This window comes from Haliotis rubra, unplaced genomic scaffold, assembly GCF_003918875.1.
Source record: "Haliotis rubra isolate DU_JTF1 unplaced genomic scaffold, ASM391887v1 Scf668, whole genome shotgun sequence".
In the NCBI taxonomy this organism is placed as follows: Eukaryota; Metazoa; Mollusca; class Gastropoda; order Lepetellida; family Haliotidae; genus Haliotis; species Haliotis rubra.
In genome coordinates, this window is record NW_025767377.1 from 230,226 (window position 1) to 241,725 (window position 11,500).

At 40.7% G+C, this 11,500-nt stretch overlaps 1 protein-coding gene across 1 annotated transcript; it reads left to right on the forward strand.

Moving 5' to 3' along the window:
- The first annotated feature begins 6,469 nt into the window (after nt 1-6,469).
- LOC124257602 (protein trapped in endoderm-1-like) lies at nt 6,470-8,924 on the forward strand. The gene is made up of 2 exons (XM_046691704.1): nt 6,470-6,633; nt 7,399-8,924. Exon 2 carries the CDS (start codon nt 7,399-7,401, stop codon nt 8,404-8,406), a length of 1,008 nt encoding a protein of 335 aa, XP_046547660.1. The 5' UTR covers nt 6,470-6,633; the 3' UTR covers nt 8,407-8,924.
- Nucleotides 8,925-11,500: the final 2,576 nt, after the last annotated feature.

Here is an 11,500-nt window from a genome sequence, read left to right on the forward strand (position 1 = left end):
CTTGACCCATAATAACTAAAAGTCAATCAATGTGGCATCTAACTAACAAAAACAACACACATAAATGGAAGACGAGCTCTATATTTCGTATGACCTGAAAAATGAAAATAATTCACCCCTGCAAAGGTTGTATAAAGCAATCCGTGGCTGGTAACTTTTGTGTGAAACTATATTGGTTAAATGAAGACCAAGGGCCGAAATCAGCTGGTAAACACTCAACTTTACCGGGTTGGCCGAAAAAGAAGATAAGACCTGTTAGGATCTGGTGATCCGGCTGTGCGACCTAGGTGCTTGTAGTTCGTGCTACCCTGGTGGCTCTGATAGTAGCACATGATTACTATCACTGGCTTTCCAGCACCACGCTGGTGTGACTAATATGCTGCATTCAACAATTTCTATGAACGATATAAAACCTTCTGCAGTGTTTCATGATACTATATGGACCCAATGGCCGTTCGAAATGTCCATTATTCCATTGACCTTTATTCCATTTTTGTGGAAGTCGCGGTGGCTGAGCGGGGTAGGCGGCTGACTTTGTGTGCTGGCGATTAGGTGCCTGACACTGAGGGTGTGGGTTCGAATCCCTGATGGGGCTCTACTAAAAAAAGTACTAGAATTTGTACTTTACTAAGAAAGTGTAATCCCAAATATACCATATGTTACATTAAAAACATTTGGAGAAACCTCGATCAAGGCAATGTCCATCCCCAATTCAGTAGCACACAGTTTGGACAGATGTTCTGTATAGGGCTTCTTGTGGCATGCATTCACAGTTTGTTCTTAAATTGGGTTCTAAGCCGGTGAATATTATATTTTCAGAAATTCAGATTCTATGTATGTTGAAGCACATTGCAAAGAGTCCCCGTGGTTCTTCTTGCTAAAAGTAGGTCCCCAGCAACCTCTGCTGGTCCGGCAATGGATTGGGTTTGGTTGATTATATCAGATTCGGTACAACACATATGACATTGCCTGCTCCACATGTATCTAAGTAAGGCGTTAAGAAACAGCAGCAGCACCACCACCACCAACAAACAACAACAAGGAAAGAGGACAATGATCGAATATTATTGGCATGTATTTTTCTGTAAATCGACTAAAATGGGAATATAACATTCTGTTTTGAATAATAATTACACTAACAACTTGAGCAATTAGAAATGTTTAATGGAAATATATAATAATTATGATTAGTAAAGTATTACATAACTGACATCTCGAATGTGCCTATGCATTGCAACCAGTGGGGTTTTGGGGTTTGTTTTTTTTGCTTTAGTGGAAAGTACCCATTCTTTCCCCTTGATTTGAAAATATTTCCACACTCAAAACCTCGTTCTTGTTGCTCAATACTGAATAACTCTGGCCCCAGCTGATCCCCACAATAACCCAGAGTTACTCATATACCTCCTCAAAAATCAAGAGCCACAGCGATATAGGTGGGTCACATTCCCCGTTATAACGGGGAGGCATGTGGACATCTTGCTATATGTCTTTGCTATGCTGATCTTGGACAAGTGACAAGCGTACGACCCATTTTTCTTTTGTGGCTTTAATGTTATCAGTCATGTGACTTGAAATGCCGTGAATATAAAACAGCCGAATTTATATCTGATAAAAGGCAACAGAAATAGGAAGGCGGCAGTTGCCTGTGAAATGACCGCAGAAGGAAATGTCAAGTCAGTCCAAGCAGTCATGATTTGTACCCTGTTTTTACCATACTGTCAGAACATTCTAAATTTACAGGCGTTTGAAAATCCTAGGAAACTTTATATCTGTTTTTATAGCTGACTTCTTCGTGCAGGTGTGCCCAAAAGATAAACTTGCTTTGATGTTTGTCCTTCTTCATGTACCTTTTCACTCTGAATATTTAAATCTGCAAAAGGAATTTCAGCTGTTTAGGCCTCATAGACTGGGACCGATGGGGTAACCTTATGGTTAAAGCGTTCGCTCGTCACGCCGAAAAACCGGGTTCCATTCCCCAGATGGGTACAATGTGTGAAGCTCATGTTTGGTGTCCCCAGCCGTGATATTGCTGGAGCATTGCTAAAAGCTGCGTAAAACCCAACTCACTTATAGACTGAAGGGATCGAAGTTGTCCTAATTTCCTATTTCGGCGTATTCAGATTTGCCTCCCTTGGGCACACCAGAAACCTATGATCCTGGGTTCGAATCCCGGTTTGCTCCCTGTTATTGTTCTCGGTTTGTTAGCAGATTCAGCAAAGTTGTAAACGACCAAGACCTGCATCATATAAGGCTTCCTTAACTCATTAATCAGGGCGGTGGGGTAGCCTAGTGGTTAAAGCGTTAGCTCGTCAATAGACAATGGACACCGTTAAAAGTCCTCTGGGTACGACGTTATGCAAGTAACTACACCACCGAGCCTGAAAACCGGATCGATTTAGTAGCCTCATAGGACAGACGTAGGCCCCTGCGTGCTGGGTCCCGATGCACAAAGAGTTCGAAGCGCTACGACATGCATAAGCCTATGGTAAACTGTAAAGTTACGACATGTGGATCGGGACCCAGAGGCGACTAGCGGGACCGGGTGGTCAGGCTCGCTGACTTGGGTGACACATGTCATCGTACCCCAATTGCGTGTACCGATGCTCATGCTGTTGATCACTGGATTGTCTGGTCCAGACTCGATTATTTTCAGACCGCCGCCATATAGTTGGAATATTGCTGAGTGCGGCTTAAACCTAAACTCACTCACTGACTCACTCATAGACCAAAAACTCCTTGTTTTGAATACACATTTAGAAAGTTGTCAAATGTAACATAAATTATATTTGGAATTATTATAGGATATTTATATAGCGCACATATCCAGGCAACTAGTGCATGCTCAAGGCGCTGAATTACACTTTGGGTTAGACGGCTGACCAAAAGTGGGTGATTAGGTGCCTAACTGTGTGGCCTCAAATCCCGGATGAGACCCAACGAGAGTACTACAATCTGTACTTTACTGAGAAAGTGTAGACACACTGTTCGACTAATGTGAGGTGTTGCAGACAGACGAATAGCATGTGTTGGTGTACTTCAATATTCACACAACAGATTCAAATATTCTTTCTGTGTGAAGCATCATGACGCTGAGGACGGGGGTAAGACACGCATTCACAGACAGAAGCAATGCCAGTACTTGCATATTTGAATTAAATGCTTTAAATAAATTAAAGGTATTGAAGAAAACATGGATATTCAAATTAAAAAGGATGTCTTCCTCAGATCTGAATGACAATGCGTTGACATGCAGCCCTGCTTAAGAGAATCATTAAGTCCCTTTCTCTCATTCATCTTTTTTACACTTTTTAGCGCATTTTCGCATTTCTTGTGCTATATTAATAAAGGTTGACTGGCACCACTGAATTATCCTTGACTGTGTTTCTTAATATTTTCGACTTCAACCCTCATAAACCTATTACAAGTAAAGCACATATGTAAAGCACATCACAAATACCCAGAACATATTATAGTACATATATTTATTTTAATGGGTCGATGTTTACTTGTGGCCATAACGGAACATGTTTGAGACTATGCGAGTACCCAGATAGCATTCAGACGTTGGACCAACGTTGGCAATGGTTTGGGGCCAACGTCCAAATGCTATCTTGACTCTGTATACATCTAAATTGGGGTTGCATAAAACACCGATTTACATCTCAATTTCTATCAGACAGCACTATTTCACTAGCATATTAGCATTGAATCTACAAAGGACAGTTGAGGTAGGTGAATTGTAAGGAAAATATTTTTTAAATAATATTTCAGAAGAAAGGTTATCAACACATCGAACAAAGTATTTACCTGTATAAAGTGGAGTACAGGATGTGTTCTCTAGGCTAAGTATTAGTAACTACCTTTGCAGCCCTATTCTACAAACTTTGCAGTCTGTAAAGTTTATCCTAAGAAATGTCATTGCCAGACAAGTGCTGCAAAGGTAACTGGTATGGTCTTCTCGCCCTTTTTTCCAAGTAACTCTGGTGTAAGGCAAGGAGAGAATCTCTCCCCTCTGTTGTTCGCTTTCTTCATAAATGATCTTGAATCCTACTAAGTAAACAGTGGGTGTCAGGGTATAAAACTACAGTACTTTTCAGATTTTTATGTAACCCTTTGGCTTCAACTTGTGATATTATTGTACGCCGATGATACAGTCCTGTTCAGTGATGATCCTCACGATCTTCAGAAATCTCTCGATGCGTTTTACTGTTACTGTAATGAATGGTCAATTTATCCAAAATTAAAGTTGTTTTTGGCAGTGGTCCAGCGAAGTCATCTAAATTGAAACTTTTCTATGGTGATAAGCCTCTTGAGGTAGGAGACTCTTATTGTTACCTTGGTACTTCCCTTCATCGTAATAGAAGACTTATTCATGCTATTAAAGCACTCGTAAATGCGGGTACAAAGGCAATGTTTTCTCTTCTGAAAAAAAATCACGTAACATAAACTTACCACTTGACTGCATTCTAACAGCTTTCGATGTAATGATAGAACCAATCTTATTATATGGATGTGAAGTTTGGGGGTTCGAAAACATCAATTTAATTGAAGGAATACATATAAAATTTATGAAACTTGCTGCAGGTCTTCGAAAGTCAACTCCAGATTATATGCTATTATGGAGAATTTGGTCGCTACCCGATATATGTTTAATTAAACAAAAGACATATGTTTTTGGCATAAAATGGTAACAAACACCCGCCAAGCCAAACTATCATATAATATCTATTCTATCATGTTGCAAGTTCATTCTGAAATTAATGTATTTCCCTGGATTGAATTTGTAAGAAAGACACTAAATCACTGTGGTTTAACTGAAATATTTTATAATCCATTTCTCTGTACAACTAAGTTTCTCTCTTTTAAGATTGAACAGATCCTCAAAGACCAATTTCTACAGAAATGGCACACCTCCACGATACAGAGCTCCAAATTCTCTTTTTATGGTATCTTAAAAACCAATATAGAATTTGAGAGATATCTCTTTCTGCCAAAACACATCTATTTCCCGATTTTAAGAATCAGAACAAGTAATCACCACCTCCCTATAGAAGGTGGCCGTTGGGCAAATGTTCCTAGTGAATATCGTCTTTGTAATTTATGTAACTCTCATGCAGTGGGAGATGAACTCCATTATCTGTTCAAATGCGAAGCTTTACTACTGTATAGGCAAACATATTTACCTCCTTACATGAATTCAATTACCTTATAGAAAATCGTCAAACTGTTGTCGTCTAAACAAACTAATCTTAAAAATCTTGTAATGTATATTAATGTAACATTTAAGTCCACAAAGATACATTTTTAACTTTAACTGGTTGTTTTTCTGTGGATTTTATCTGCTGTCTTGACATGTTAATTTATATGAATGTAGTAAATTTGTATTCTCACGGTGTTTCGAGAAATAAATTGAATTGAACTGAATTGTTAGGGACTACTCCAGGTTGATTGGTTGGATGGTTGGTTGGTTGGTTGGTTGGATGGTTAGTCAGTTGTTCAACGCCGCCCTCAGGATTATTCCAGCTATATGGCGGAGTTCTGTCACTAATCGAGTCTGGTCCAGACATTACAGTGATCAGCATCATGAGCATCAATTTGGATACGATGACATATCAACCAAGTCAGCGAGCCTGACCATCCGATCCCGTTAGTCACCTCTTACGACAAGCAACGACTCCAGATAGACTCCACTGTTAGACTGCTGATACAACATAGTAGCATGAACAACTTGAGCAATTAAAACGTGATAAGTGAAAACATATAGTATAAAATGATTATTAAAGTATTAAATGCAAACTCATATGTGCTGATAGATTGCAGATGGTATTTCATGCTTGACGACATATATTTTACTTTGTTGTTGCTTTCGTGGAAAGGGGCGGTGGGGTAGCCTAGTGGTTACAGCGTTCGCTTGTCATGGCGAAAACCCGGGGTCGATTCCCCACATGGGTAGAATGTGTGAAGCCCATTTCTGGTGTCCCCCGACGTGATATTGCTGGAATATTGCTAAAAGAGGGGTAAAACTAAATTCACTCACTTTCGTGGAAAGTACCCTTGTCATCTGTGTTTTAAGAACTACTTCCACTCAGCGGCGTGAAACTATACTCACTCACTAACTCACATTCTTGGAAAGTACCCTTGTCTGTGTTTTAAGAAATATTTCCACTTACAGACGCGTGTTGTTATTGCTCAATATTGAATCACCGCCTCCACCTGACCTAATGCAAGTGTGACGTGCACCGATAAGGCAAACATAGTTACGGAAATACTCACCATTCATTATAGGGAATATTTTTCACCAAGAATAAAGAACCACGGCGTCCTTCGATTGATCAAGTTAAAACCAGTATATTACATTGAAATATTATTAAACATGCATCGAAAACCATTTTTGTGGCGAAATAAATGCCATGATTAGCGTTATAACGGGGAGGCAGGTGGGCAGGTTGCCGTATTTGTTAATGGCTGGGCTTCGTCAAGTGATAAGCATATGACCCATATTATCGGTTGCTGTGATGTCATCTAAAATGACACAGCCGAATTTGTCTTTGATAAAGGGTAACACAAACAGCCAGGCCGCAATTGACTGTGAAGATCGGGGAAGTAAACGTCCACTCAACTCTAGCAGTCAAGGTTTGTACCCTATTTCAACCATAACGTGCCTTTGTTAGACGATGGTTCTACATAGGCGTTTGAACATCCTTTAAACAACAATGTCATTATTTCCAGTTTACTTTAGTTAACGTTTGTTTATTCTGCTGTGCCTCGATTGAATTCTGAGTCCTTCTCAGGTCGAGTGATTTAGTGAGTTTAGTTGTACGCCGCTTTTAGCAATATTCCAGTCATATCACGGCGGACGAGCGAACGTTTTAACCACTAGACTACCCAATCGCCCCTCTCACGTCGAAGGCCCGGGTTCTATTAACCTGATGGGTACAATGTGTGAAGCCCATTTCACGTGTCCCCGCCGTGGTATTGCTGATTTTATAGCTAAAGCGGCGTAAAACTATATACTTACTCACTTACTTGACCTACGCTTTCTCTTTGAAAATGAACTCTTTCACTTGAATATTACCACTACAATATACAAATGTACTTCAGGACTATCCCCTGTTTATATCTCATAAATTATAGTTGCCTCGCTTGAGCCCTTCGGGAGTCTATCTTCGTGAGTTCGAATCCCATTTCACCCCTTTCATATTTCTTGGTTTATCAGGAGTTTACTCGTTGTCTCGGGTTGCAACTAAATTGTTATCAAAGACCTTTGTCACATTAGGCTGAGACGCAGTGCCTGGAATACTGCTTACTGCAACGATAAATCACTCGTAACCCAATGGGGTAAGCACATTTTACATATGTATATGGGTTTTATAACTGTTGCCTTCTTTTATTTTTCAGATGGACTTTAATAGCAACATAACCGCACAGATCGTCTTCAACTGCTTGTTTGCAATAGGAATCATCGTCGGCAATCTGGTAATGATTGGCATTATTTTGTCAAACAAGGAACTCAGACAAAATTCCAAGTATGTCATTGTCTTGTTCTTGGCACTGGCAGATCTATTCGTCGGAACCTTTCCCCTCCCGATGTGGACACACCTGCTGGTGACACAGGAACTCGACGTGTCGTGTTTAACTATGACGGCACTGTACGGAAGCAGTTTAATTACTGTTGCCAACAGCTGCTTCGCAGTCATCGCCCTGAACGTGGACTTTATACTGCAATGTACAGTCTCATCCTACCAAGGAATGTGCAAGAAATTGGTCACATGCATGCTCGTCGCATTCTTTATTCTTGGACCCATCATCGTTCTGGTGCCAATAATGATCGTTGGGCAGTCTCCCAGTGCGTATACGTGCGCTTTGTATATGATACCAAAATTCGGAAGAGCACTTGTTGCAATGTCCTACTGGGTACCATCCGCAATAGCCATCATCACGACAGTGGTTAGTATTGCCCTACATCAAAAGAGAAGACGCCTGGCGTTCGGTCAGTATGGTCAACGGGCAGTATCCCAACCCTCTACCAATCCCGCTGCACCCGTGGATATCATCTTGGTTTCCTTTCTGACGGTTGCTCTCTTCTTCCCAAGCAAAGTTATGGCTTTGATAAGTTACGCTTGCTTCAACTGCAGCTGGTATCTCATACTCTCAACTGTCATGAGCTACCTTAGTTACGCTAAATCTGTTATCGTCCCATTCCTCTGGTTTCTGAACAAAGATTTCCGGTCAATAGTGAAAGGTCGGGTACGTTCCAACACCAACAATCAACAGACTTTTAACCAGCCTCCTCACTACTACACACACCAGCAGTATGTGGAAAATCCTGGAGCACTTTCTGCTGCTTATCCGAACAACTCTTTCAGTCCCGTGGTTACTGGGAATGGTGAGCCAATGAAACAGTAAAGATTTGCGTGTCCTCCTTAGGGCCATGTGACACTGTTTATGGCCGCAACTGGCATCAGTGCTGTTATATAATCTGGACCAGGTATACCAGTGATTGTTCAATGAGCATCGTTCAAAGGATAGGATAGCATCAGGATAGGACGTTACGTTACGAACCATGTTAGCGAGCCTAAACACGGATCATGTGACTGTTCTGATATGCCTTGGCTTCTGGGTACGCTTACTTACCTAGAATATAGACTGTAAAGTGACAACACCATTGTGTCAATCACAGTGTTACAAGCATGGTTTGTTTCGGGTAATCAGTAGGAAACCAAGCAGTGATGACTGACGTATAAACACTATATATGTCAGTCACAGTGTTACAAGCATGGCTTAGTGCAGGTAATCAGGTGGAAACCAAGCAGTGATGACTGATGTATAAACACGGTATATGGACAATTGATAACTTGTTTTCTTGACATTTAAAATAAATGTGTTTGTATACGATTCAAGTAAAAGGGTAATTGATCTTTAAAGGTGTTCATATGGTGATTTTAGTCTAGGAAGGAACATGTGACGGTTTATGTTGTTGTTTCTTAACGCCGCACTCAGAAATATACCTGCTATATGACTGCAAATAATCAGGAGCAGACAATCAGGTGATTGACATCTACGCATCGATGTACACAACCGTGATACGATGACATGCCAAGTCAACCAAGTCAGCGAGACTGATCCCGTGAGTAGACTCTTCCGACAAGCATGGATTGCTAAAGGCCAGTTCTAATTGCAGTGGTATTTGATCTAATAGGACAAACCGGTTATGGAAACACCTTTGATACAAACCTTTGTAACCCGCTTAATCGACAGTATATAATTCATGCACTCAGCAAATTTGTCGGGACTGTTCACTTTTTGGTTTTGTTTGTAGCTGGTGAATGGGTGTCAATGTCAATATATTTTTTGTATTTAAGGCCTCCTGAATGAGAAATGGATACATAGGCTATATCTATGTGGGGGACTTTAACCATGTCTAGCGAACAATATATTTACTTAACTTCCCGTACTAGACTACCCAACCACTTTAAAAACTTTAATTACAAGCCTACTCCCGCCACTATCCCGCCACTTTCAACACTATACTTCTCGTCGACCCCAACTGGAACACTGTAGTTACCAGGCAACCCAAGCTACCCGACTCGAACCAAACCCTACCCCTACTTACAATAAATGATTGTTATAATAGTAAAACAAGGCTTTTCCTTGCGGCTTGATGACAAATGGTAAAACGAGGTGAGTGAGTGAGTGAGTGAGTGAGTGAGTGAGTGAGTGAGTGCGTCGTGCGTGCGTGCGTGCGTGCGTCCGTCCGTCCGTCCGTCCGTACATACATACATACATGTGTGTGTGTGTGTGTGTGCGCGCGTGCGCGCGCGTGTCTGTGTGTGACTATATGAGTGTGTTATAGTCACATACTGACATAATTATATACCACTGATATGTCGGAAGAGTTCCCAACATTTCAACATTTCACACTCATCCCTACCCCTCACCTCACAGTTACTTAGTGTATGAACGTAAAGATTTTCACGGTCATGAATACATTAAAGTACTGCTGGAAATAGAAAAAAAATGTCTTTTCTCATCTATCTCTACAATTTATGTAGTTGATATGTGCAAGTGTGAAATATCTGTTAAACTAAGTTCGGCCTAACTATAGTCTCAGTGGTAGGGACATCAGAAACGAAGAAAGAGGACTTTACTGAGGAGAGATTAGTGCAGAAATGAGCAATGCGGTTGTTTTCAAAGTCCAAAACGATTTATTTGGAACAGACCATGGCTTTATGCAAATTAGTGTGCACATGCATTTCATGCCAGGTGAGTCGACGGTCAGTCGTCATACCTGGCTGAGCGACCTAACTGCCATCTATAGTCTGATCTATTGTTTTCAGCAGCTATTCGTATTTTTTTCTAAGTTTTGCCCGATTTTACGAGTAAACATGCTTGTAAACATGATATCCTAATACGCATCCCACTGAATGCCAGGTTTGGCCGAAGTGGGGTATTTCGACATATGCTATTTGCAGTTGTGTAAATGTTAGGGATACAGAGTAACAGCCTAAAAACAGGTTTTTTTTCTATTTCCGACAGTACTTTAGTCAGTATTTAAAAGGTGTCCTTTGCAGCTAACGTGTGCAAATAACACTGTGGGTATCGGTTGTTCATTGCAGTTCGAGTAGTATTCTAACCGGCCGATCACGACTTTCGATAAGTCCACCTAACCCCTATTGTGATCAGCTGATATCATCGGCCATGACGAATGGGAATGTGGCCTTGTAATCACCACACCAGTGTGTATTGTGAGTAGTTGTAAAATGAAATGGTTTCTATTAAAGAAAATATATAAATCCTAAACCCCGTGCCTTGTGTCGAATCTTCACTTCGTCGATCTGTCCTTGGAGGTACGTCATGGGTTATTTATGTTTACCACCAGCAGTGGTAACCAGTCATCGCAATTCTAACACACGAAACCTAGTGGTCACACCGCGAATGTCCTTAACATACACAATGTATTTGTTTGTTGTGTCCAAGACTGGACAGTATTCCAGCGGAAGAGGAAGAAGTTACATGGAGTGGCAGCATTTCTGTACAGTGATGGTGATCTCTAAATATTGGAGTCTGGACCAGACAACCCAGTGATTGATAGTATGAGTAAAATCAGGAAATGTCGATGTACAATTACAGTCACTGAACCTGCCAAACTTGGTGTCATTGTACAAGCCAACCTCAGTGCTATGTCCTAAGACTATAAATCTATGTTACGGTATGTTAAGATTGCTTAGTAAAACGGCACTTAGATCTATAGGCATAGGCCGATACGGGCCATCGTCGGCATTTAAACTGACATTCACTTGTATACTGCAGTATTCCGTTAATAGTGATACATGTTCAGATTACAATATTATTATGTTGGATTCATTTGTATACTGCAGTACCCCGTTAATAGTGATACAACTTCAGATCACAATATTATTATGTTGGATTCATTTGTATGCTGCAGTACCCCGTTAATAGTGATACAACTTCAGATTACAATATTATTGTGTTGGATTCA

Coding starts and splice junctions, on each gene's coding strand:
- LOC124257602 (XM_046691704.1), top strand. CDS start 7,399: ATGGACTTTAATAGCAACATAACCGCACAGATCGTCTTCAACTGCTTG.